General features: G+C 40.3%; 1 protein-coding gene across 10 annotated transcripts in view; it reads right to left on the bottom strand.

Annotated features, from left to right (window-relative positions):
• The window catches only part of NEK10 (NIMA related kinase 10), a 245,500-nt gene that overhangs the window by 205,172 nt on the left and 12,963 nt on the right, over positions 1–27,365 (bottom strand). For 7 of the 10 annotated variants that reach the window (XR_009350871.1, XR_009350870.1, XR_009350869.1 and 4 more), the window contains exons 2-6: positions 22,633–22,743; positions 22,305–22,365; positions 13,870–14,000; positions 11,898–11,996; positions 598–682 (exon numbers count right to left, since the gene is read on the bottom strand). Coding sequence is in view for 6 of the 10 variants with exons in the window: in XM_059162431.1 (XP_059018414.1) it covers positions 598–682; positions 11,898–11,996; positions 13,870–14,000; positions 22,305–22,365; positions 22,633–22,706 (450 nt within the window). In the remaining 4 variants the exon portion in view is untranslated. Of the gene's footprint in view, positions 1–597; positions 683–11,897; positions 11,997–13,869; positions 14,001–17,787; positions 17,925–22,304; positions 22,366–22,632; positions 22,744–27,365 lie in introns of those variants that run through there. The other 3 variants (XM_059162436.1, XM_059162437.1, XM_059162438.1) reach the window with 3 other exon arrangements.

Here is a 27,365-nt window from a genome sequence, read left to right as displayed (position 1 = left end):
CACAATCTGCAATTTACAAGATTCCCAGGGGCTTCTTAGGTGCATTCAAGTTAACAAAGCACTAAATGAGGGGCAGGACACTCCACTAACTAGGGAGGGGAGGGAAAGGTTCTTGACCTCGCAGCCCTCATTTGAGACAGACGGGAGGGTCCCTTGCTCACCTCTAACTCAGGGTCTGAGGCTGGATGTGGGGAAGGGCACAGCCTCTGGAGCAGCAGCCAAAAATGCAGGCCCTGCCTTTCCCTCTGGAGGCCTCTGGAAACCCCTGGGAAGCCCCCCGCTGGTCACTGCTGATGCTGACCCAGTGAGTTGCTGAGTCTTGCTATGGCCAAGTGTACACCTCTCTGATTGCCAGTGGGTTAAGACATACACCAAAAGCTCCATCCACTTGATCCCATAGTTCATATAGCAGCAACTTACAGATTGTTTTGTCTCTATTAAAGCGTGTCTATCATATCTTTTTAGATAGCATGTGAGATGCCTCCTAAATTTGAAGGCTACTGAGTTGTGAGAGAGGAAAAAGGTTAACATGGTCCCAGTTTTTTTTCAATCTCATCTTCATGAAAAGTAAGAATTATTTTTATTTTTTCCACCAACCTGGTAACACGGATCCCTCATTAGTAGTCTCAGACAGATTAACACTCTCAGAAAATGAATAGATGGGGCTCGATGAACCCACTCTCTGAAAGAAGAAAAGAGAAAGCATGTTTGTCCATGTTTAAAAGGCTAGTGTGACAGAGCAACACAAGATGATGAAGGGGAATAGGGAACATACAAAGGAACAGAATTAGTTTATTTCAAACTTAATCTGCAGTAAGGAATGTTAGTTGGTACTCGAACACTCAGATCATTGCAGTGCAAAATACATAAAGGCTGTCATTATCCTCATGAAGCAGAGGCCTCAAAATTATTTGGCTCCCAGTGCCCTTATTGGCTGAGGGCGGCGCCAGACCAAAAGACATCTAAACTTTCCAATAATTAGGTTTGACTCAATAAGAATTTATGCCCAGATAACTTAGTATCCATTTGAAAAAATAATACACATAATTATAAGAAATGAGCTTTTATTTTATTCTTGACCACATTTACTTATGAATGGGGTATGTGCACCTTAGGCTCTAAACAAATTCTCAAGCCTTGTAACCAGATTGCATACTACCATCTTCATCTTCTCTTCCAGCTGAATTTCACATCTTACTTGCTTTTATCATGACAACCACAGAAAACCCAGCTTCAGAAAAATATGCCGTCATCATGGGTGCCTGGGTGGCTCAGTGGGTTAAGCCGCTGCCTTCGGCTCAGGTCATGGTCCCAGGGTCCTGAGATCGAGTCCCGTATCGGGCTCTCTGCTCAGCAGGGAGCCTGCTTTCCCCTCTCTCTCTGCCTGCCTCTCTGTCTACTTGTGATCTCTGTCTGTCAAATAAACAAATAAAAAAAAAAATCTTTAAAAAAAAAAAAGAAAAGAAAAGAAAGAAAAATATGCCGTCATCTAAAGGAAGGCAGCGCAACCTTCTTAAGGAAACCATAAAGTATCTGGGTCTGACAGATGTGGTGTAGCTCTGTTTTCCTTGCAAATTTAAAAGACCCTATGACACCCCTGGGGGTTCTCTGTAGCCTCCAGTTTGGGAAAACGCTATGATAAAGTACTTTCTTAGGTCAGTTTCCCCAGAAACAGAACCTGAGACAAAGGTTGGTGTTCAGGTGAATGATTAAGGAAGGACATGTCCTCGGGGGAGACCACTGAGGGAGGGGAGCACCAAAGAGAAGGGGAAAAGCAAGCAAGGGCACCATCTCAAGCAACACTTGTCTCCCACTGCCCTCAAAGTTAGTCCAACAGTGGCGCTTGGTATAAATGTTAACAAAACCCTAGAACAAAAAGTGCCTTTTACTCCATAGTTAGCCAAGAAAAACTGAGGAAGATGACAAAAGCTATTCCAGACTAGAATCCACATAATTTCTCCCAACCTCTCGCACCTGTGCCACAGCTGAGCTAGTTATGCATCCAGAAAGGTTAAGAGACTTTAAAGATTTATTTATTTATTTATTTGACAGAGATCACAAGCAGGCAGAGAGAGAGAAGGAAGCAGGCTCTCCACTGAGCAGAGAGCCCAACGTGGGGCTCGATCCCAGGACCCTGAGATCATGACCCGAGCCGAAGGCAGAGGCTTTAACCCACTGAGCCACCCAGGTGCCCCTAAGAGACTTTAAAGATCTGCCCGTCCATCACCTGGTACCTTTGCTTAAGCTGAGGTCCCAAGCTGACCCTTGCCTGGCCTGCCTCCTATTAATCCTTAGACTTTGGTGGTAGAACTCAGCTTCATCTCCTCCACGGTCCTAAGAAATTCAGCTCTGCCCCCAAATCTGCACATCTTGAAACTGAGAGCACAAGACCCACCCTCCTTAAAGGCAGAATATCTACGGTCACGGCCCCTGGAGGTGTCACTTTCCCCCATTCTATTCTATCCCAAATCCCATCCACTAAGACTTAGCTCATGTGAAGGAGCTTGGGAAATATGTTTTTCTCATAGTCTTATATTCCTAAGGATGCTTGAGTCCTCCTGATAGATTAGAAGCTCCGTCAGAGGCCTTGCTCTGGAGAGAGAGGCTAAGCAAAATGTCCCAAAAGCATCAGTGGCTGAGAATTGCTCCTGGCAGCAGCTGCCCACCATAGCTACCATCAACCACAGCCCTCTTCCACCCCAGCCACCATGACAGTACACCTTTGCTATGGAGACAAAGCTCAGTTTCTTCTGAGAAGAAAGGCAGGGCTCAACCCATCCCAGGGCTGCCAGCCCAGGAAGAATTAGCCAGTGGGAAGCTGGACTGTTGTAGTTCATGCAGACTTCCCTGCATGGGGAAATATAATACAAATTCAAAAAACACTTTGAATTTACAACCATTACGTATGGGAACACTTGTAAGGATGTGGTTATTCTGAGGCTCCTATTACAGAGAGAATACCTTTAATCTTTATAAATAGGGAGATGGCACATGACTGCTTTCCCTTTCAGGTGCTGGGGTTAGCTAAAGATAGCACATAGCCTGAACTGTGGTGCAAAGATACGACATCCCAAAGATCAAACAGAAATAATGATCAAGTTGCAACAGCTGCTAAAAACCTAATGAGGTTTAATGCTGATTGCTTTTCATTATTTAAGAGGAAAAGCTACGGGACATATTAAGAGGTGATTCATGCTACAAATATGTGTGCACTGGTATTTTTCCTGTTAACTATATACACTCTTCATGAGGAAAGTTCATGACCTTTGCAATGTTTTTCATATTAAAGTAAATATGAAAAGTTTTCTTCTATTTCCTACCCCCTCTAAAAAAGAAAAGGAAAAAAAATTCCAGAATAGGCTTCTTAAAATTATTATTATTAAAGGAGTATAAATAAATGAATTCCAGAAAAGTCTCAGAGTTAAAAGTTCTGTTCCAAGCAAATGGCATTTTTTGTTTTGCAATTTTGGGACTGAAGCCCAAAGCTATTAATATTTCTACATGATTCTGGCCTCTGCTGTTGTAAATGTAAATAGAATTCCTGGTGTCTGAGTCCTTTGGCTTCTCCTCTCTGAGCACTGACCTCTGAAGGAGCAGTTGTTCCTTCCTTGGCTCCCAGCCCTGAACCCCCCACAAGGACGCAGCACATGGGATGGATCTCCGGTATTCAAGTGTAATGGAGTGCTCTGTAAGACGATATAGATCTCTGTTTGCCAAGAGTTGGGGGAGTAGGAAACACAAAACTTAGTGCAAGCAGAGAATTATAGGGAATAATAGCAACCGATCGTAAAGACAGGGGCCCTGGTTCTACTGAGGCAGCAGAGTCTCAAGGAGCAGAGTGGCTGGCTCAAGGCTGCACATGAGAGTAGAACTGGGGGCTGACTCCTGGGCCAGTGCTCCTGCCGTCCCTTCCATCCCCCTCCCCCAGATCCCCCAGGTGGGGGTGACAAGAGAGACAGTGACTCTCCAAAACGCATCTACTGTGGAAGCAGGAATGTTGGGCACAGCAGCCGGGGGTCCTCTGAGGCAGCTCTGAAGAAGCTGTCTGTCTGCAAAGATAGTGTTTCCCTGGAGGGTATGTCCCAATATAGCCGCCACACAGCAGCGGATTCATGAGCAGGCAAATATTTATCCCCTCTTGTGACTGAACTTTTGCCACTTCTTTCACAGGACTATTAATACATGGCAGCGTGATCAGCTCCCACGGCCTTTGTCCATGACCACCTGCCACGTTGCTTTTAGCATCACACGCCACTTTCTGCTATCGATACAAAAAAGGGAAGGAAAAGTGGCACTGGCCGCATAGTCGTTGAAAGGAGGGTAGTCAGGGTTTCACTTTCTTGCATGGTGAAAGAGACAAATAAATATATCATGTGAGAGCTCCATGTAAAAGCCAGCCACGAGTCAGTGGTGTTCGACCATAAAACTGCAAGTACCAAGGTCAACAAGACAGCCAAATGGCTCTGAGGTTAGCTGACTCCAGGGGCAGACGTACAAGCCAGAGGTTCACCCCTGACCTCATATGTATCATGCTTTGCTCTGGTTCTTGCTCAAAATAAGCAGCACCTTCAAGGTGGGGTGTTATTTCAATTTCCCTTCTCATTAACACACAAAACACCACCAGGAAAACTTCTACCTTCAACTCAAAATCTAGGACTAGAGAAGTTCAAGCCTGTTTCAAAATAAATATTATCCCAAATTCATGAAACAAAGCCCTGTGGGGGGTTTTTTGTGTATGGGGGGAGATCCTAGAAGAGTAAAATTCACATCAAAATAGATATGGTAAAACTTAGATGAAAAAAGAATATGTGTGAAGAAATTAATTCAAGGAACCTTTACTGACTTGTTCCATTAATTTTAATGGGTCTTTATTTTTCCTCTAGCCCCAAACAGGCTCCCAAACAAAAGTCTATCTAATGGGGCTTTGCTGGTTCCTACAGTCAGTCATTGATCCGAAAAGACTGTCTACATGCATTTTTCTACATAGTTGATGGCAGTTTCAGAAGTAGAATGCTTTCACATATTACTCATCACCTTCTCGTAGCCAGGCACTGTTACCTACCCAGAGGTACAGCAAAGGACAAAACCATGCACTTGGGGCACCTGGGTGGCTCAGTGGGTTAAAGCCTCTGCCTTCGGCTCAAGTCATGATCGCAGGGTCCTGGATCGAGCCCCACATTGGGCTCTCTGCTCAGCAGGGAGCCTGCTTCCTCCTCTCTCTCTCTCTCTCTCCGCCTGCCTCTCTGCCTACTTGTGATCTCTGTCTGTCAAATAAATGAATAAAATCTTTAAAAAACAAAACATGCACTTGTGTTCATGGAGCTTACCTTCTAAAGGGAGAAGATCAATGATAAACACAAACTAATAAAAATTCATATGAGACATACAATGCAGGACAACAAAGGTTAAAGTTTAGGAGTCCAGGGGATACTATTTTCAGGCAGTCAGAGAAAGGTTCTCTGATAAAATTAGCATCCAAATGAATTGAGGAAGGAGTCTAGGTCAGAAGATCGAAAGAGTTAAGTATATAGTCCCCGAGCAGAAGTGTAGTTGATTATGCAAGGAACAGCAAGGAAGCCCATGGGGCTGGAGCCAAGAGAACATAGACAAGTAATAGGAGTTGAAGTCAGAGAGATGGCAAGAGACAGATGTGCAAGACTTTGTAGAATAAGAACAGGAGCTTTGGACTTATTATTCTGGAAAGCCACTAGAAGGCTCTAAGCAAATAACTAACACAATCCAACAGAGATTTTTAAAGGATCCTTTTGGAAATAGTGTTGAGAACAGTATAGGGAGCCAGGGATCACAACAGGGAGCCCAGTTAGTCTACTGAAATTGTCTAAGCAAAACATGATGGCAGCTTGGACCTGGTTAACATATGGAGAAGAGTAAAGCTCAGGGTGCACAAGTTAAGCAGGAAAAATCAAAAGTCTTGTTTTCAGTATGTCAACATCGAGATCTCCAAAGAAGAAAAAGTCCACTAAGGCATATGTAAAACAAAAGATGAATCAACAGCAGTCACAGCTTACAAGGTACAGTCTGCCGGAGCGACACTGATAAAGGGATGGGTAGACTTACATAAGTCCAAGTGTCTGGGGGTTGACTGACTTTAGACATGGAAACGTGCTTCCTAGAATGTGTCTGGAACTCAGTGCCTGGCTCTCAGAATCTCACGAACTGATGGGAAGCTGTCATTTATTGATTTGGCCATTGATTGGTTCTGGCAGTTATATGCGTGCGGCCCAAGAAAAAGCACTGCTTTCCTGGGAAGGTGGGGACATATTAATTTCAAGCCTGTTAGACATCCAAGTGGACAATTTTTGCAAGAAGCAACAGTAGAGAGCAGAACAGAGAGAACATGATTACTGAAGTGGTACTTTTCTGATGCAAAACTACTTTGATTAATAAAGAAGGAACCAGGCAGAGGAGAAAAGAGCATCAGCTAAGTCTTGTCTGAGGACCCTGGGCTTGGCCTTAACCTCTTGGCGACTGCATGTATCAATGAGGCTGGACTGGACTTTTCCTTCAGGGTCTACTCCAGCTCTGTAATTGGATGATGTCTTTTGTATGTGTGTGTGTGAATATATATGTATATATTTGAGGAGAATAACATTTCAGGAGAAATAAAAATATAAGAGTTAAATATTTTCTCTAAGATATGTGATGGGAAGATGCTTGTTTTTGTTTGAGAGTTACATGAGGTCTTAGGTTCTTGAAGGTTATTTTCTTCTTTTGTACATTTAAGATTCTGAAACTTAGAGCAAAAGAGAGACAAAAAGGCAAGATCCTAAAGGAGTCTCAGCCAATGAGACAGCTCTTTTAAAAACTTTACTCTGGATAACATATGGTTTTTGTATGTACATAATAATTTCTCAAATAAATGAAGAAAAAAGCATAGAATTTTTAAAACATTAAAAGGAAAGATAGCAAGAATTAATGGAAGTACTTCTAAGAGTGGTATAAAGGGTAATTTTTCATTTTTTTATCATTTTCTGTATCCTTACATTTTTTTAAGGTGCTCAAAATAATTTAATATGGAGAAATTTCACTACAGGAAGACTCTCTCAGAACCCATGCTCTCCAATAAAACCAACGACAATGGCTTCAGCTAGAGATAAAAGCCCTGTCCACTGGGAGTTCAGTGTATGGGAGAGAGGAACAGGGGCCCAGGGCCATGACAGCTGAGGGGCCAGAACAGTGAGGAAGACAAAGATGTGGGAGCAGCAGACTTACGGTGAGCATTAGCATGGACGGAGGCTCAGAGGTGAGAGAAAATCACTCTCCAGGGAATAATCAGGGGCTTGCTGTGACCTTGGTGAGCCCCATGGATGCATGAGGCAGGAGCAAAAGATGAGGCCAAGAGGGAACAAGATCTCAAAGGGCTTTGTGAACCACTAGGGAATTGGAGTTTTACCCCAGTCCTTAGAGGATAGCCAGACTTTACCAAAGTGACCATGCTGACCTTTTCCCAGGAGAGGAGGAAATCTTTAAAGGCCCCTATTGACCTGTCTGCTACCTGATGCAAGAAAATCACAGAAAAAGCATCTCTCTATCAACTTTGTACATTTCAAGAACTAAATCAAGAGATCACTTCCAGTCCTTTCCTCTCACCTCCCCAAATAGGATCTGGAGAGCCAGTGCTGAAGTTCAAGTAAAGCTCAAAGAAGAGTCAATTGCATCGTGACCTAGGCCTAGCTTGGACATGGACAGCAAAGGTCTGTCTGGTAAACAAATAACTGCATAGGTCCTGTTGGTTGGAAGCTCCTGTGAAGGCCCCTGGACGCTCTGAATAGCATGTCTAAATTGTGAAGTCTCTGCCAGATGCTTTCCCTGTCTCAAGAGGTTCTTTTTTTTTTTTTTTTTTTAGATTTATTTATTATTTTGGGGAGGAGGGACAGAGAGAGAGGGAGAGAGAAACCCAAGCAGATTCTATGCTGAGCCTGACGCGGGGCTCTATCTCACAACTGTGATATCAGACCTGAGCTGAAATCAAGAGTCTGATGCCTAACTGTGCCACCCAGGCACCCCCAACTCAAGAAGTTCTTAAGCATTTGTGTGGAGTATAAATAAATATCTTCCCAATCTAGACTTCTAATAGACGTACTTCCAAAATATGCCAGTTTATAGTAGATATTTCTGAAAAAGGGATGTAAAATAGTAAGGACACCAACTTGTTCTTACTAGAAAAGTGAGTCAGGTGGCACTCTTTTAACTGAAATTTGAAAACCTTGTATATATTTATGTCTACAAAAGTTACAGGAAAGGAAGGAGAAGATATCCTGGCAATTATGGGATAATCGTACCAAGAAGAGACCAGTTAAGTGAACTCACTTTAAATAACACCAAATTTCATATTAAATAGGAGGTGACATGACTTAATGAAAACATGATCTTAAAATTTAAACTATGAAACTGAGATCTATTTTATTTTACATTTAGCAAAATTTCAGTTATAATTGCAACTCTGCCCTAATAACTAGAACAAAGCAAGAATGGATGCTGCTGACATCTGGGGGTATACTTTTTCTGACCAATCATGTAATATGATCCAATTCTCTTCTTCAATTGTCTCATGCTTCCAGTGCCTCATTTGTTGGGTTCCAACACTTCACCACCATCACTATTAGTATCTTCAGGAAATTCTATATATATTCTCTATATAGAATATATATATTCTAGATATCTGGAATATATTCTAGATATCTAGAATATATATATATATTCTATATATTCAGATTTTCAAGTTCATTTCACAAATAGATTGTTATATTTGTACTGTGTTACAGGATCTGCACATTGTCTGGCAGTCAGCAAGGAATGGACTGACAAAGAGGAAGCTCAGAACAGATACACAGAAGAGATATCTGAGTAGAGGTCAATTTTATAAGGAGTTAATTAGAGGATATGTCAATTTTGTGACAAGTTTTACTTCCCTATACACCCTCGTAACAACCTAGTCTTGGATACCAAGCTCTCTTTGTACTTCTCTGGACAGGCAGATGAAATGGAAGGGGGGTGGATTTATTTTCTAACAGTAGACTCTCCTACACACAAATAACCTTATGGCAGAAAGGAAAGTTGGAAGAATACAAAATTTTCTTCCATATTCTGCCACACATCAAGATTCACGACCATGAGTAACCAGAAATAACCTCAGCTCCAGACACGATATTTTCACTTGCCCTTTGAGATTGACCATGAGGTGTTTGCAGCTTACAGTGTTACCTTATCTGACCCTGGATTAACAAGTCCTGTCTCATTTCAGATGCCACTTGGCGATTTCATTTCTGAGAACGAGGGAGTAATCACAGGTCAATCTTAGGAAATGCACCCAGAAAGGAGGTATCCAGAAGTGTGGTTTAGGGGAAGATTACAGTTGGGGAGAATGAAATAGATCAAGAATGAAAACAGCATCACTCAGCCATACTGACTGATGACCTGAAAGGGCTCACATTCTACACATGAGACAAAATTCCCAATCAGCTGTATCTTCAGGGTAAGACTGAATGGCATAGCATCCTGAATATGCCCAATCTTGTCTACAGCCTGAACCAGACCAAAGACCAAAGTCCGCAGTCCTTCAACCTCCCCAGTATTTAGTTGTCATAATATAAATAGTTTATATCCACCATATTTTCCCTTGTATTGGGATACTGGGTAACTGTTTTGCTGAGTACCTAGAAGAAAGGGGATCATGTGTCCTATTCATCTTTGTATTTTCACCCTCTTTTCCTTTCCCATTCTTTATTCCCTCCCTTCTCTATGCACAGTAGATATTCAAAAATTAAATTACTGAATTGAATCCAAGCTTTCCAGCCAATACTAAATCTGATATTTGCAAAGAAAAGGATAGGAAGCTATACCAGAAAAGGCCCCGAGATATAGTTCTTCTGTAACTCTAAATATAGGTGGAAAAGGAAGAGAAAAGGTAATTCTGGCTATCTTAGCAAGGTCATACAGGGTGAGAAACAATAGAAGACCTTTACACTTAAGCCATCTTTGACCTAAGCCTGCTTTTAGAATAGAACTGAACATAACAATCTGTCAGCAGTCAGAGGATGACGTAAAAGGATGCCCTTGATGTTCAACATTCCTAAATTCCTTCTCCTACTATGAAAGCAAAGAGATCTATAATCATCTCTCCCTAGTTTGAAGATTTCCAGGGACTACTCATGTTGCAAGCCAGTAATTCCATCCAATCTAAGAAGCCTCATTAATCACTAAGAATTTGAAAAGGTTCTGACAAGAGATCTCTTAACTTCAGAATTGTTAAGATCTTTTCAACTGTTGGATGGCAACCCTTGCCCGATTAGTTTCCCTAACAATTTCTGCCTCTAGTGTCCTCAGGCTGGGGACACAGTGACATCTCTCACATCTTTAATATAGGAAATGCTCTGCCTTCCTCAAAGCACTGACCTGATAAATGGTCTATTGGACATCCCCTGAAGAGCTGATGGTAGTCTTCTTCAAAACAAATTAAAGAACATCATTGCCTAATACCATTTTGGGCATAATTATTCTGCTACTAACCATTGTCCTACTCTGTTCAAGCTCAAGAAGAAAACAGTCAGGGACAACTTCATGTCCTTTGTAGCAGTGTTCATTAATCTTTCAACAATCTTTGAGTATATTGTCAAGAACTAAGCAGGGACCCAATTCCATAACCATGACAAAGATTTTAGGCTTTTCGTATTCTGAGTCAGTCTAATAATCCTCTGCCTAAATCAAGTACAAAGGCATAACAGATGCAGGCCCAATCCTTCATTGCTTTAAACTAAATCAATGTATTTGGCAGCCACTGTCCAATACTTACATACATAATACTAAATAACCCCCTTCAAAAGGTCAAATCACAAGACTACCACTCAGGCATATTTAGTGCTGATTCATCATAGAGGCTCCACCGAGATACTGCTGTACTTAAAGTCAGCTGTTGCACTGAACCGAGTCATATGGTCAGGCATTAAATTATTTAAATTTCTCCTATCTTCCAGAATAGGAGTAATTTTTTCCCATCTCACTGGGGAAGAATTCAGATATCTCAATCAAGTTCCAAAGCAACGGGGAAGATTCAAGGTTCTTTATAGGCATGTTTTCAGCTGATGCTTGAGGAGAGAGCCTGGGCTCAAGGGAAGAGTAGAAGGCCAGGTCCCACCATGACATAATGCTAGGGGCCACCTTCATATCAGGCAGCATTGTAACCAGCTCTCACTTCAAGAAGCCCAAACGGATAGAAAATTCAGTCCTGACTGCAATCCAGCACTAGTCAATGGTTCACTGAAAGACCTGTTTGTGAGACAGAGTCTAGAGGTCTTGCAAATCCTCCTCTAAAGGCCCAACACTGCTCTTGTGTTGAGACAAAGAAGAGCAATGGAGAGAACATTTGACTTGATCGTGAGAGGAAACATTGTCATTGGGCCATGACTGGAGGTTACACTTTCATCCTTTTCCCAGAGTCAAGGCAGGGGCAGCCCATTTAATCAGTCCTTGCATGAACCACAAAAGTGTACCAAGAGGATGCTGGCCATGGGGTTACCCAATGTCTGTTTCATAAGAACCCTGGCAATAAGTATCCAAATTCAAAGTAAGAATAATAAGAAAAACAGTATAATGTGGGTCATACCATTTTACCTTAATGCCATAAAATCTGGCTAAATGCAACACTTAACCAGAGTAATTTTAATGAACTCAACCTGCAATGCCTATTCATTTGCCCATTTTATCATTTATTTATGATTTATCATTTATTTATGCCTATTTATGATATTTCCTCTTTTTTATGTTTTAAGTATGATGCGCTCAATATCACAAACTGCTTCAAAACATATACTAGAAATAAGATGTATAAGATATGCCATTCTTGGGTAAATTGTTGGTCTTTTCTGGGAGAATCTTACCTGCAGATGAGTCTATTTTTCACCAAGGCTGTAAAGATCTCCTGAAATAGTTTATGCTGGGGATGTTTGCTGAAGTTTCTCTCATTCTTGTAGTTTATACTGATAAGGAACAAACAGAAAAGCATTTTGTAATAGAAATCTTTTAGCCCACTTCAAAGTTCCCAGTGCAAAGTTCCTAAGCACAGACCATCTGTATTCATGTAGATATTGAAAAATTCTTGGGGTTTAACATATTGCTAAAGGCACATATCAACTGTTAAAAAAGGAACTAGAGAGGTGTCTGGGTGGCTCAGTGGGTCAAGCCTCTGCCTTCCACTCAGGTCATGATCTCAGGGTGCGGGGATCGAGCTCTGCATTGGGCTCTCAGCTTAGCGGGGAGACTGCTTCCTTCTCTCTCTCTGCCTCCCTCTCTGCCTACTTGTGATCTCTGTCTGTCAAAGAAATAATTAAAGAAAAAAGGAACCAGAAAGTCAATAATAATTACAGTGAAGATTATAACTGAGCATATATACTTAATTTCATCATTTAACTAAATTATAAATACTCATAAATACTTCATAGCTAAACTTGTTTGGAGGGGGGTAAAAGTGGATACAAAGAGAAAGGATGATGAGGACATATTATCTAGACATTGTGCATGAGGCAGTAAGCAATTCTTCCCTGCATTTTTGCACCCACAACCCCATTGGCTGCTATAGCTATTAACACCAGTGCTTACCATACATATCTCCTTGTGGGATTTATCAAACACAGCCTAAACCCTTTCAACCGTGAAAGTTCCTATTGTTGTGGTTGCTGATTGGTTGCTGTGTATGTGTATGTGCATGTTCTGTGTGTGTGTACATGTGTGCTTAACCAAGTCTGGAGGTATCCTATCTTCAGCTTCTTTCTTCTGATTAGCCAATTAAAGAGGTTACAAATACTGCCAAACAGTCCACTTTAAAACTGGGAGAGGATAGAAATAATGCACAAAATGGTGACATCGTTATAAAATATACGATTATACTATTTTTATGGATATTAAAATAGATCTGGTTTAAGATCCAGACCAAATAGGCTGGAATTACATGAGTGTATCACCTCAAAGGCAAGTTCTATGGTCTTACCATTTGAACTGTTCTGCCTTTGCAGTCTTTCAGATGTCATTGGACAGTGTGTCCCTACCTTAGCCAGGTGAGGGCTGTAATGCATTCTTAGTACCCGGATACAAGTAGACTGACTGTGTAAGAATTTTTGAAGAATTTAGTGTTCCTCACTAAATCGAAACTGTATAACGTCATGTGATTTTGTGGAATATTAAATTCATTGTCATAAAATGACAGGGAGACAAAGTCTAGACCAAATAAATAAATGATCATTCTAGAATATCCATCTTGATATTTCATGCCATTCATTATTTACATGGCACTTATTGCCAAATGAAGTCAGCACATTGTAAAACTGAGAGAACCAGCTCCTGGAAGGGGAGTGGCCCACAGAACATGCAACTTCTAGGAGATCTAAATGGTGACAGGAGAGAGGAACATGGATTGATGGTTTCCATGTTAAAGGTGAGGTGCTATCCCTTTAACTGAAAACCTCAGCTGCTTTGACAATCCCAGTCCTTTGCCACCACATCTGTTCATAGCAATGGCTTCTTTTATGCCTCCTCACTGCTGGCAGCGTATGGACAGGCCAAAGGCTGAAGACAAAGTCTGGAATTAGCCAGGCCAGGTCCACAACCTGGAACTTCTTTCTCGTGGAACAAGTGCCAAAGGTATGGCAGCAAGGTGTCCTGAAACACCCAGGTCGGCTCCGGCTGCAGTCATTAAGCTGTATTTACACACTATTCTGGAAATGATTTAAGCATAATGAAAATTATTAAGAATCCTTATGATAAATTTTGAGACAGCTTAAAAGTTTAGCTCCTGTAACAAAGTTTTGAACTAATTAGAATAGACTGCTGAAAACAAGGGAGATACTGCATTCTTACCTAAAATTTTCAAGTTCAACAGCTTCCGTGGACTCGTGCCACTGACCTCGGGCTCTGTGTCCACCCATCTTGATGGCGTGCTCGGTCTTCGTCATGCTATTTTGGGCACTATCGAAGTTAATGGCTGGAAGCTATGGAAACAGAAGCACAGAACCCATGAGGGTAACAATAAAGAAAGTAACAAAATGTGGGAAAGGGGTAGATGGAGGCCGAATAAAGGGAATGAGTTTTTTTCCCAAACAAATAATTACCATGGTAGCCAAGCCAATGTAGTTTCCCAAGATTTAAACATCTTTGACTTAAAACATTTATTCTTGCTACCTGAGGCTGCTTTATTTCTCTTCATAGCTTGTAACACTGCCTGTCATACCTTTCAGTTACCTACGTATTTTTAGTCTTTCTTGATTATAGTGGTAGCTCAACATGATGAGAACTTTGAACACAGTCAGGCCCGGGCCTTAGGAGTTTTCGAAGCTTCTTGGGTGATTCAACTGTGCCACCAGAATAGAGTTTCCAGATCCAGCTAGAACTCTCCGGTAGAGCGTGAAACCCTAAACTGAGAATAAGTCATCATTCATTCTTCAACACTTGCTAGCCATACACAGTGCTTGCCAGGTGTCGGGGACATAAAGGTAAAGAGGAGTCGATCTCTTTTAATGAGTCCGAACATCCTGACTAGTCAATCATATTTATAAAAGTCATGAATTCACCAAAAGTAAAATTTTGTTTAAAAAAAAAGAAAAAATTTGCTTAAATTAACTATAGCAACTATATGTCCCCGTTTACAATATGAACTTTAATTATTTATATAATAAATTCTAAGTTATCAATACTAAAATAGTTTCACTTCCCAATACGTACCAATAATTAGGATAATCATGAGGATTGTTTTTTATACCGTGATAAAGCTGAGCATAGTGCAAATACCTTATTCTTTCCAAAGTACAAATGAAGGATATTCTATAGCTAGTGAAATTATTACAGAGGAGGTAAGTAGAGCATAATATAAAAAATAAAAGATCTACTTTTTATTTTATGTACTATAATTATCAAATAAAGCAACTATATGTTGTACTTATCCACCCAAATATTTGACACAATTCCGCAAAAAGATATTATCTCCCTATCCAAAAAGAGTATGTCTGACTTTCCATTAGGCAGTCAGCTTATAGAAAATGCATTATAATAAGGACATTGTTGGGCACCTGGGTGGCTCACTTGGTTAAGCGACTGACTGCCTTCTGCTCAGGTCATGATCCCAGAGTCCTGGGACTGAGTCTCACATCTGGCTCCCAGCTCCGCAGAAAGTCTGGTTTTCCCTCTGGCCTTTTCCCCTCTCTCATTCTCTCTGTCTCTCAAAAAATAAATAAAAACTCTAAACAAAATAAAAATTAAAAAATACATTGTTCAATGGCTAGCAAAAAAAAAAAAAATCTTTCTTCATCATGTGCCCGCACAGTTGCATTTTCAAAACATTAATAATAAATCTTTCATCCTGTTAAACTACCTTTCTATCTCAGTATAGCAGGCCAAACAGTCCACAAACACCACAAAATAACAGGCCACGGGCACCCAAAAGAGTAAGGCTTATTGGCTAAGAGAACAAACCCTTGGCCAGATGCCCTGGGTTTAAAACTACCAGTAGGTAGCTGCATGATCTTGGAAATGTTACTAATCTCCCTGTGTATTAGTTTCCACATCATCGAAATGGAAATAATAATAATAATAATAATAATATATTATATATATCACACACATATATATAATAAAAATAATAATAACATAATACTTATGTGCTGAGTTATTATGAAAACTAAGTGAGTTAGTATTTATAAAGCATTCATTACGTGCATGGCATAGTTTCCAAGTGCTTTATAAATACTCTAACAATCCTCATGATTATTCTCATCATGCAGATAAACTTGCTAACCAAATAAAATGTGTCCTTACAAATTAGATGACCCCTGGGTGTGATAACCTAAATGCTACTGGCCATGAAGTCACAGCAATGAGCAAATGTTCCGGGGTTACACAGGAAACATCACTACTTAGCAAACAGGAAGTGGATTTTCCAGGTCCAAGGTTTTTCAAACCACCTGCCATTCCCACAACTCCCAGAATACTGATCACAAGAGGGAAGGTAGCCAGCAGAGAGAAAAATAACCCAGTCCACTCAGGGAAGACGGGTGAGAAGATGCCGCAGCTTGCAGCCGTCCTCTTTGCCAGCAGAATAGGCAGCCGGGAATGTTGATTCCCGATGCCGGCAGAATAGGCATTGGGAATCAACTCATGGAGACTCAGTTGATAAGACGGACTTGGCAGCTATAGTTGCAAAGACCATGAACTTATTAGAAGGAAATTTGAAGCAACCAGCCCTCTTCAGATGAAAACAATGTGAGTTCAGAGTCCAATCCACAGCCTTCTCCCTTGCCTCCCCAATTGGTCTCCACATTCATCACCATCTACTGCAGGAGGTCCAGTGAAATCTGTATGATACCATTCACCAACCTGGTATAATCACAATCAGGGTATCCACATGAGCTCCCCCTTACATATTTCTTCATATTAAGCTTTAGCTCTTTTAAAGCATACTACATTTGACAGATTATTTTGGGCAACCCAACATCTGAAACTTCGGACGTAATAAATATATCATAACACAAATTGACATAGATCATTTTAAAGTGTGTCCTGTCCTTTCCCACAAGTGATGGACTTCCAAACACTTGGATTTGAAGCCTATTCAAAAGACACAGGACTCAATCATTCGTCCTCATGACCACCATCAGCATGGACAATACTTACACGGAGTTCACTGCACACGAGGCACTGTTCTAAGTGCTTTGCCAGTATTAAATATAATTAATGCTCCTAACAACCCTATGAGATGAATACCATTTTATAGATGAGAAAAACTAAGGCAGAGAGGGGCTAAGTGATTTGCCTAAGGCTCACAGGGCTAGCAAGGGACAGAGCTTGTATTCAAATCCAAGCAACCTGCCTCCCTCTCCAACATGCTCAGACCTCCACCATCTGTGTATGTATCTCTAGTGATGAGAAACACTGTCCTGAGTCAGTCCTTGCTTTTCACGTTCCACCTTGCCCAGTAAGAAAAATCTCTCGCTGTGTTCTGTTCCTGTCTTCCAGTCCAGTGTCATCTCTTTGCACAATATTTGAAAAGACTAAATTGTTTCTTTACATGTGAAGAGGGATTTATGGGGGAATCCCCAGACTCTATGCTGTGAGGACAAACAACCCTGTGGAGAGGCCTCTCACCTACAAACAGCACCTACTTGCCAGCCCCGGTAACCCCATCGGCAACCCCATTGGAACCTGAACCAAAACTATCCAGGTAAACTGCCCTCAATTCATGACCCACAAAATGGGTGAGAGAGTAAATGATCATTGTTGTTTTAAACCACTAAGTTTTAGAATGATTCTCTATCCAGTATTTGATAATAAATCTACCATGGACTAAAATAAGAATCCACAAGTTCATATAACATAAATACATACATGAGTAAGCCAAACAGGTCAGTCAAATATAAAACTGTGCCCCAAGTTCTGGCATCGAATCGGTCATTTGTCCCAGAAACCACCTTAGTGTTTGACCACTCCATGCCTGGGCATGTGTTGCAGACTGATCACATTTCAGGACTCAGCTCTAACAGCCTCTTGGTGAGGACCTGCCCCTTCCTGGCAGAGCGGTTCACTCCCTCCCTGGCAGCATTTCTCCACTAACCTCTCATAGCACTTACCACACCTGGTTCAACTCCAAGTTTACAGATCAGCCTCTTCCCTTTGAATATGGCCACCCTGAGGGCAGCATCCTATCTGTCTGTCTTTGTGTCCTTAGCACCTCTCAGAACCTGGCACACAGTATATACTCAAAGGTGAAACTGTTGAATGAATGCTTACTCTCTCCCCTGTCTCTTTGCTAAACGGATTTATTGTTCGTCACTTTCCAGATGCATCCATCCGTTCCGTTCCACACTTCTGTTCCAGACATATCATTTGTCAGCAGTGTGATGAGGCACTGGGCATACAGGAAGCAGGACAGCCATGGCCTCTGCTTTCAAGGCGTTCAGAGTCCCATGGGGTTAGGGAGGGGAAAACCAGCATGAGAACAGGCTGCAGGATGAGTGAACAAGGATTTGTTGTGGTAGAAGGAAGTACAGGGTGGGCCACGGATCAGGATGCCAAAAGTATTTCAGAGTATTCCAGACAGACTTTATGGGTGGGAAGACAGAGGACAGCTATGTGTGTTCTAAAAAATGAGAGGTACCTGAGCAGCCTGAATAGTAAGAGTGGAAAGAGACTACAGATTGAAGCAAAGGACTTTCCTAAAAATGTGTTTGTGTCATTTCTCATTGCAAATGTCAACATTCCCTATGGCTTACAGAATCGAACAAAAATGTGTAGATGGGCCTTCAGACACTGCACAATGTCATCTAGCTCTAGGTATGACTACTTCCAATAGAAACATTTAGGCACCATTTTTCTTAAATGCTTGTGATTTTTTCCTTTCATCAGATATCTGATTATTTTACTCCCTTCACTGATATTGCCTTTCCACCAATTCCACTGATGGAAAACTGGCCTATTTTTCAAGGACCATCTTCTTCCTGTGATTTGAGCTAAAAGTGGAGTCCTTATACCTGTCAAAATCCATACGTCCACTGTCCATACCATACCATTCCGTCAGGACTGTCTTGCCTTATCATATGCTAAAGTGCCTTTCCTAGACCTCCATCCTTCAGAACACAGGAACTGTGCCTTATGCCTTTTCTTTCCTAAGAGGTATTTATCAAAACCTCTTTTATTTTAAGGTAATTGGTCTATAATGAATTCATTTGTTCTTTCTTCTACCCTTGGTCTATAATGAATTCATTTGTTCTTTCTTCTACCCTTTTTGCTTATTGCAAACCAATTTCTCAGCTTCCTGTGGCTTTGGATATAGGGGAAAAAATCCAAATTCCAACTCTTGGTAGATTACTTCAAGATTTGTGGAAACCTCTGGTGAAATCTCCAACCCTGCCCCCTCAGTGTTCTGTCCCACTGTTGAAACTGTCCCACAGAATGGCAAGCTCTAATGTGATTAAACAACGCACACAGAGATAGAGCAGTCAAGACAAAGAATGAAAGTAGAACACGGAACACAAGGAAACAATAGAGAAGTGGCTTGGCTCATTAGAGATTCAGATAAAGGACATTCAGTTCTTTGAAGTTCTCTGCCTAAACCATAAAGTAAATTTCCTCTGCCACCAATTAATTGGCCATTTGGGTCCATTTGCAAATAACAGGCCAGATCTTGTTAGATCAGAAATTCAGGTGAGTGAGCCTTACTCCCAAATTTCCCTTTTCAAATTGACTGCTAAATAATCTCAGAGCCAAATGTGTGACCCACTTGCATATTTCGATGACTATCTCTGTGTGTCTCACTCTACTTTGTCCCCAAACCTTACCCTTGTTCTTCTTTCCTTTTTGGCCCTGGTTTTAATTTATGATGAACTGTCATACTTTGTGTATCTTTGTAAAAACCTCCTTACATTCTTTCTGGATGTAAAAGGAGAATAGGATGTTCAGAATAACATTTATTATTCCAAAATTAAAAATGAATTAAGGTTTAACAAATAGAATTAGGAATGAATTTTGTGAGCCTTAGGATCTTCATATCATTGAGGACATTTTCATTTTTTCTTAGAACCACCTACTTTCTGAATAATTCAAGCATTACAAATATGCATTTTTATACATAAGACTTTACAAAAAGCTTTGCCATGCGAACTTGTCAGACAACAAACTGCAAATTCTAAAATTGGTTAAAGAAGGAAGAACAATTAAATTCACTTTCGTTAACTCCACCAGGTGTTAACAAGAAAGTGGTGTTGAAAGGAGACACAATAGATCTAGCAGCATGAGCTTCAAAGTTGGAAAATTTGAGGCAAAAACCACCGTTAGAGGGGCACCTGGGTGGCTCAGTCAGTTGAGCTTCTGACTCTTGATTTCAGCTGAGGTCGTGATCTCAGGTCATGGGATGGAGCCCCACATCAGATTCGGTTCGGGATCTCTCCCTCTCCCTCTGCCCCCACCCCACTCACACATGCTCTCTCTCTCTCTCTCAAGTAAATAAATAAATCTTTAAAACAATAGCAACACCATTGGTGTTTCTGTTACTCTGGTCATGAAGTTAGACATGCTCATGACAGAACCCACTCCTTTTACTTTTTTTTTTAAGATTTATTTATTTATTTATTTATTTGAGAGAGAGAGAGAGAGCGTGCGCACGAGCGCACAAGCAGGGGAGTGGGAGAAGGAGAAGCAGGCTCCTCGCTGAGCAGAGAGTCCGATGCGGGGCTCAATCCCAGAACTCTGGGATCATGACCTGAGCTGAAGGCAGAGGCTTAACCCACTGAGCCACCCAGACGCTCCAGAACTCAATTCTTAAACCGTAATTCCAATGTGACAAAAAGTGACCAAGAACTAACTAACTGAGGATATAGTAAAGCAGAGGCAAAGTTAAAGTTGCTGGCATTGAGAAATATGTAATCTCTTCTAGAAATAAGACATGTAGATAAATGTTTCCAAAACAAGAAAGAACATAGTGCTACAACCGTGAAAGAAAGTGCTTTGGGAACAGCAGGATTGTTTCCAGAATGCAAAATAAAGAAAAGGCCTTTTTTCCGGAAGTAGTGTCACTCGATTTGGGTCTTAGAAATAGATGAGATTTTATAGGGAAGAAATTTGGGAGAAGGGAATAGTAAAAGCAAAAAGTAGAAGTCTTTGACATCATGGTTACATTTTAGGAAGTACAGTTTTCACTCTACAACCAAAACCATATGTGAGTTACCTTGCTTACCTTCTAAGAAAGAATGGATGTGATTTGGGGGTAATTGTTCATGAAGGCTTGTGAGCAGCAAGCCAGGGAGTTTTTTTAGCAGCGTAGAGATAGACAAAGAACAAGGTGATTGCTGACACAGCTGGATGGAAAGAAATTGTTCCTGAGGGCCATAGTATGAATAACAGAGAAGAAGGATTGACCAGGTGAAAAGATATTTTATGCCCCTGTTTACTCTGAATCAAGGATTATCCAACTATTTTTTTAACTGGAATTTAATTTCCCAAATCATTTAAAAGGGATCTTAGGGGCTAGAGGCATATACTGCAAAGAGGCAGTGTTTGGGTTCAGATCTGTATTCCAACCATTAGCTATGATCTTGAGAAAGTCTCTTAATTCCCTGTGCCTCATTTTCCTAATCTATAAAAGTGGGAGATGTGATTACTAAACAGTGTGATACACCAGACACATAGTAAATGTTCCCAAAATAAAACTACATTATTTGGCCTTTATGTGCCATCAAATCATTAGGAAACCATCCTTGACTATAAATAAATAGACAAAAATGTACTTCTCAGTTAGTTTGATGGATATAACCAAATCTATAAGGATTCCCACAATTTGAGCTCTTAAACAAATTTACTTAAACACGGGGCACCTGGGTGGCTCAGTGGGTTAAAGCCTCTGCCTTCGGCTCAGGTCATGATCCCAGGGTCCTGGGATCGAGCCCCGCATCGGGCTCTCTGCTCAGCGGGGACCCTGCTTCCCCTTTCTGCCCGCACCTCTGCTGCTTGTGATCTCTGTCTGTCAAATAAATAAATAAAATCTTTAAAAAAAATTTACTTAAACAAGTATAGCATAGAAGACTTTGGTGCCAGGTCACTGCAGTTCAAGAAGCATCCCTATCATTACCAGTTAATGGTGCTGACTGTATACTGTTAACATTAGAATTAGCACTTGCTGTGCTGTTCCCCAAATCCTCATGGATGGCCTCAGATCTTGGGATCCTCCCAAGTCTTACAGAAGTAAAACCAAAAAGAAAAGTGTAAAGATAATTTCAAGCAGAGGTGCAATTCTTTTATCCATGTAATAAAAATATAAAAATGCTATCATAAAAATAGCCAAATTCATCCATTTCTGGTCTTTTCATGAGATAAAATGTGCAGCAAGCATCAAGAGCAGTACTGTAGGAACAGGGCAGCATGAAGAGGAATGGAGGGGAGAAGAAAGGAAACTCAGTAATCAGTGTTTGGGAAAATAATCAAATTCCCTAAAGTTCCAAAAAGTCAAACACTGGGCATTCAATAGAATGGTACACTGTTTCTAGACTGAAGGGCTTTGGTAATTAGGACACATGGCAATAAGTAGAAAATAGAGCAGGGCCCAGCCATGAGAAGAGAATAAAAAGGCTATAGACCCTGAGTCTTGGAAGAACCTAAAACAGGTATGAGAGAAACAGCCACACGAAGAGAAACAAGACATACTTAAGAACTAAGAAACACAGGTATATTATTGTTCATAAAAATGTTAAATCAATTCCTTTAGAAACATGTGAGTTCTCTTTTATTAATGCATGCACAATCTTTGAAAACATTACCTGTTGTTTGCTTGACTGGACGTTCAAAAGGCAACGAAGTCTTTTAAGATCTGAATAGTCCCTAGAAGAAAGAACACAATGTCAACCGACTGAAGATTCCCGGAGAACTAGTCAACCCCCTGATGGCATTGCCCCTTCGAGGCCTGTTTCATAGATGGAAACCTACACACACTAAGCATTTCCTTTAGAACTCTAGAAATAATCAAACATTCCAGTAAATACCATAACCCAGAGTAACCATTGTCAAGGGTCTACTCTATTTCTCAAAAAGCCATTAAATCTTGTTGCTGGCCACTGTCTGAGATACTAATTATCAGGAAGGGGTTACCTGGTGGTGATTCCTTGCTGTTTTTTATCAGTTGATTTTTCTGTGGTCTTCACCTTTTTATCTTGATCAGGCATTGTAAAACATCAAAGCCCCAGAATTAACATTGCATGCCTTCCAAAATAAACCAGAGGGAAAAACTTTAGTTGGGTTGTGTGTTCCAAAATATTCTCAGGACAAAAGTCATTTTATAGTACTTATTTAAATATACAAAAGCTAACATTCATTTATAATACAACAATAAAAATGTTAACATGAGATTGGATGAACAAATATTGTGAAAGTGTCTATGCTACCTAAAGCAATCTACACATTTAATGCAATCCCTATCAAAACCCCATCCATTTTTTTCCAAAGAAATGGAACAAATAATCCTAAAATTTATATGGGGCCAGAAAAGACCTCGAATAGCCAGAGGAATATTGAAAAAGAAAGCCAAAGTTGGTGGCATCACAATTCCAGACTTCAAGCTCTATTACAAAGCTGTCATCATCAAGACAGCATGGTACTGGCACAAAAACAGACACATAGATCAATGGAACAGAATAGAGAGCCCAGAAATAGACCCTCAACTCTATGGTCAACTAATCTTCAACAAAGGAGGAAAGAATGTCCAATGGAAAAAAGACAGCCTCTTCAATAAATGGTGTTGGGAAAACTGGACAGCCACATGCAGAAAAATGAAATTGGACCATTTCTTTACACCACACACAAAAATAGACTCAAAATGGATGAAGGACCTCAATGTGAGAAAGGAATCCATCAAAATCCTGAGAAGAACACAGGCAGCAACCTCTTCGACCTCAGCCGCAGCAACATCTTCCTAGGAACTTCGCCAAAGGCAAGGGAAGCAAGGGCAAAAATGAACTACTGGGACTTCATCAAGATCAAAAGCTTTTGCACAGCAAAGGAAACAGTTAACAAAACCGAAAGACAACTGATAGAATGGGAGAAGATATTTGCAAACGACGTATTAGATAAAGGGCTAGTATCCAAAATCTATAAAGAATTTATCAAACTGAACACCCAAAGAACAAATAATCCAATCAAGAAACGGGCAGAGGACATGAACAGACATTTCTGCAAAGAAGACATCCAGATGGCCAACAGACACATGAAAAAGTGCTCCATATCACTCGGCATCAGGGAAATACAAATCAAAACCACAATGAGATACCACCTCACACCAGTCAGAATGGCTAAAATTAACAAGTCAGGAAATGACAGATGATGGCGAAGATGCAGAGAAAGGGGAACCCTCCTACGCTGTTGGTGGGAATGCAAGCTGGTGCAACCATTCTGGAAAACAGCAAGGAGGTTCCTCAAAAAGTTGAAAATAGAGCTACCCTACGACCCAGCAATTGCACTACTGAGTATTTACCCTAAAGATACAAATGTAGTGATCCGAAGGGGCACGTGCACCCGAATGTTTATAGCAGCAATGTCCACCATAGCCAAACTATGGAAAGAACCTAGATGTCCATCAACAGAAAAATGGTTAAAGAAGAGGTGGTATATATATACACAATGAAATACTATGTAGCCATCAAAAGAAATGAAATCTTGCCATTTGCGATGACATGGATGGAACTAGAGGGTATTATGCTTAGCGAAATAAGTCAATCGGAGAAAGACAACTGTCATATGATCTCCCTGATATGAGGAAGTCGAGAAGCAACATGGGGGTTTGGGGGATAGGAAAAGAATAAGTGAAACAAGATGGGATCAGGAGGAAGACAAACTATAAGAGACTCTTAATCTCACAAAACAAACTGAGGGTTGGCAGGGAGGGAGAGGGTGGTTGGGTTAGGGACATTGGGGAGGGTATGTGCTTTGGTGAGTGCTGTGAAGTGTGTAAACCTGGCGATTCACAGACCTGTACCCCTGGGGCTAATAATATATGTTAATTTAAAAAATGGGGGAAAAAAATGTTAACATGAGTAGCATTTCGGGGTATCTGGGTGGTTTAGTTGGTTGAATGTCCGACTAGGTTTCAGCTCAGGTCTTGGGATCGAGCCCTGCATTGGGCTCTGTGCTCAGTGGGGAGTCTGCTTGAGATTGTCTCTCCCCTTTTTCTTTCTGTCCCTTCTCTTTCTGCCCCTTTCTTTCTGCCCCTTCTCCCTTTTCCAAAATAAATAAGAAAATCTTAAAAAAAAAAAAAAACACATGAATAGCATTTATGATTTATCATTCAAAGGCCTTCAGATACATTTAGGACACAGTTTAAAGGTATAGTAGCCCCAGAGTTTCTGTTCTCTGAGTCACCCTTGTTTTCAAATATTCTGACCAATTGTTCAACAAACAATTGGTTTGTTGAACAATATAACATACTATTATATGTAATATAATAATATTATATTACATAATAATATTATATTATAATATAATATAACAAACATATTATATGTTTGTTATAAATATGTTTGTTATATAATAACAAACATACTATTCTCCTTGTCAGGAAAAGTGCCCCCATGGGGCTTTCCAAAATATATATCTATAAGCAAATACCTGGAGCCCAACTAATGCTTTTATGCCTTCTTACTTGTCTTCTCGACAAGTATCCTTAACTATATGCTTCTAATTCCAGGGGTTCCTCCCTCATCATGGGTCATCTGCCTAAGAGCCCAGAGAAAGCCCCACCCACCTGTCAATAGCATTACAGTGTCAAAGGTACACACAAAACTTCACTGGATCTCCAGAATTCCTAAAGCTTCCAAACTGCCACCTGATCCCCAGGTGGGTCAATGGCAGTCACAAGTTCTTCAGCAAAAATTGGGCCAGTCTTGCATAGCCCCTACACTCACTCAACTCCCTGTCGAAAACAAGCCAACAGGCCCAAAATGGAGTCACTTAGGCTAATCCCCAGGTAACCAAATCTAAATACATTTTCAGCCCTCCCAGATATGAACACTTAAACAAGCCAAGCAGGAATGATCAGATCAGCATTAGTTAAATAATCTGCCTGATAAACCCATGTTACCCTTTAGGGAAAAGTAATCTTGCAATAGTTTACTTTTTAACTAGCATTACTTCCTTGTTCCTGCTCCTTTCTGCCTATGAAGCTCCTCAGAGTTCCTTCCTATCTGCTAGAATGGATGTTGTCTAATTCATGAATCACTGAATAAAGTCAATAAGATCTTTAAAATTTACTCAACTGAAGTTTGTTTTCAAACAATCTGGACAGTCAGTCTGGCCAGTCTGGGAATACAACCCAATAGCATTTCAATCTTCTAGATAAGCTTTGTAGTCATCATGGCCACCCTTCCTAGGGTAAATTTTAATACTATTTCCCACTCACACTCAAAAGCTAAGTAAGAGATAAGGCAGATTACTTAACCATTGAACAGAAAACTATTTATTTGTTTGTCCTTTTATCCTTAATCAATTTCTGATTCAATTGTTTTAATTTCCAGACTAAAAATAAACAAATAAAAAGCTGAAGACAGTCTTACTTTCACTTACACAGCAAATACAAAATTAAATATACAATTGATTTAATTTGATTGGATGTAAAATTTTCCAACTGTGCTATAATGTCACAGCTTGACTTCAGAGTTATTTTCAGGCATGAGAAAGCATGTGTTATTGTCTTATAATTGCATGCCTCAATGTATTGTGAAATCGAAGGTCAATTCCAAGTGTTCCAGAGATATTTAAAGGTAAAGGAATGTGCCAATGGGTGTTTCACTGCAACAGAATGGAGTGAAACTTTATTTTGTGAAATGAACAAAGTTTACGTAAGGATTAAAAAATTATTTTTCCAGTAGAGTAGTCATATTTATGACAAAGAGTTGAGCTGGAATTATCAGTTGGAGACCAAGGCTCTCTTCACAGAAGAACATCAAGAAAAGCACTAAAATAGTATTTTAGGACTATGCTTAGGACATAACACCAGGGATTCATACAACCAAGAAATATTTACTGAACATTTACTATATCCAATCTCAGACTGAACACTGTTAAAGGTAAAGCAGGCTATCACAGGCATATGATTTTCCCACAAGCAAGTAAAAATCCACTTAATGACTTCAAACTGTGTTTTGTGATATACTCAAAGATTGAGTACATCAATCTATAAAAGAAAGAAAGAAGAAGGAAGGGAAGGAGGGAGGAGGAGAAGGTGGAAGAAGGGATGACACAGGCGACCTGCAAATAATTTTTAAAAGCAAAAGGTCCAAGTGCTTCTTATATATGGATATTAAAATGCCCCCAAAGTTCTAAAATAAATGGAAATCCAGTCAAAATTAATAGAATCTGATTTTACTTTTCCCTCAAGGACAGAGGGAAAATTCCACATAGACACATTGGCTTGCTGGCCTCCAATTCCTGCATAAACCATAGCTACAGACTGTGTTAGAAGTAGGAAATGAAAGCCACAAGGATTAGCATATGAAAATGTGTAGAAAAGCTTCTGCCAGAAGGAGAACATATCTAGCCAGATCATACCCTGCTAAACACCCCATCTTATTCCCCTGTTTAATCTGCATAATTTGATTGACCCAGTGTGTGAACAGGAAATAATCATCTAATAGTTTTATCAGTTTAAGATTAATGTCTACTCTGTGAGCTGGAAGAGTGAGAATAGATAACTCTCTGGGAATGTTTCACTTAATTAAACAGTAAACAAATCCACCAGAATCAGGAGAAACAGACAATTGCTTTCAGATAAAAAACAAAATCCTTTCCACTTGATGGCTGTTAAAATGGAAACTATTTGGAAGAAAACTTCGAGA

The sequence above is a fragment of the Mustela lutreola genome, chromosome 2 (genome assembly GCF_030435805.1).
Source record: "Mustela lutreola isolate mMusLut2 chromosome 2, mMusLut2.pri, whole genome shotgun sequence".
NCBI lineage: Eukaryota > Metazoa > Chordata > Mammalia > Carnivora > Mustelidae > Mustela > Mustela lutreola.
This window is presented reverse-complemented; position numbering and strand designations above follow the sequence as displayed.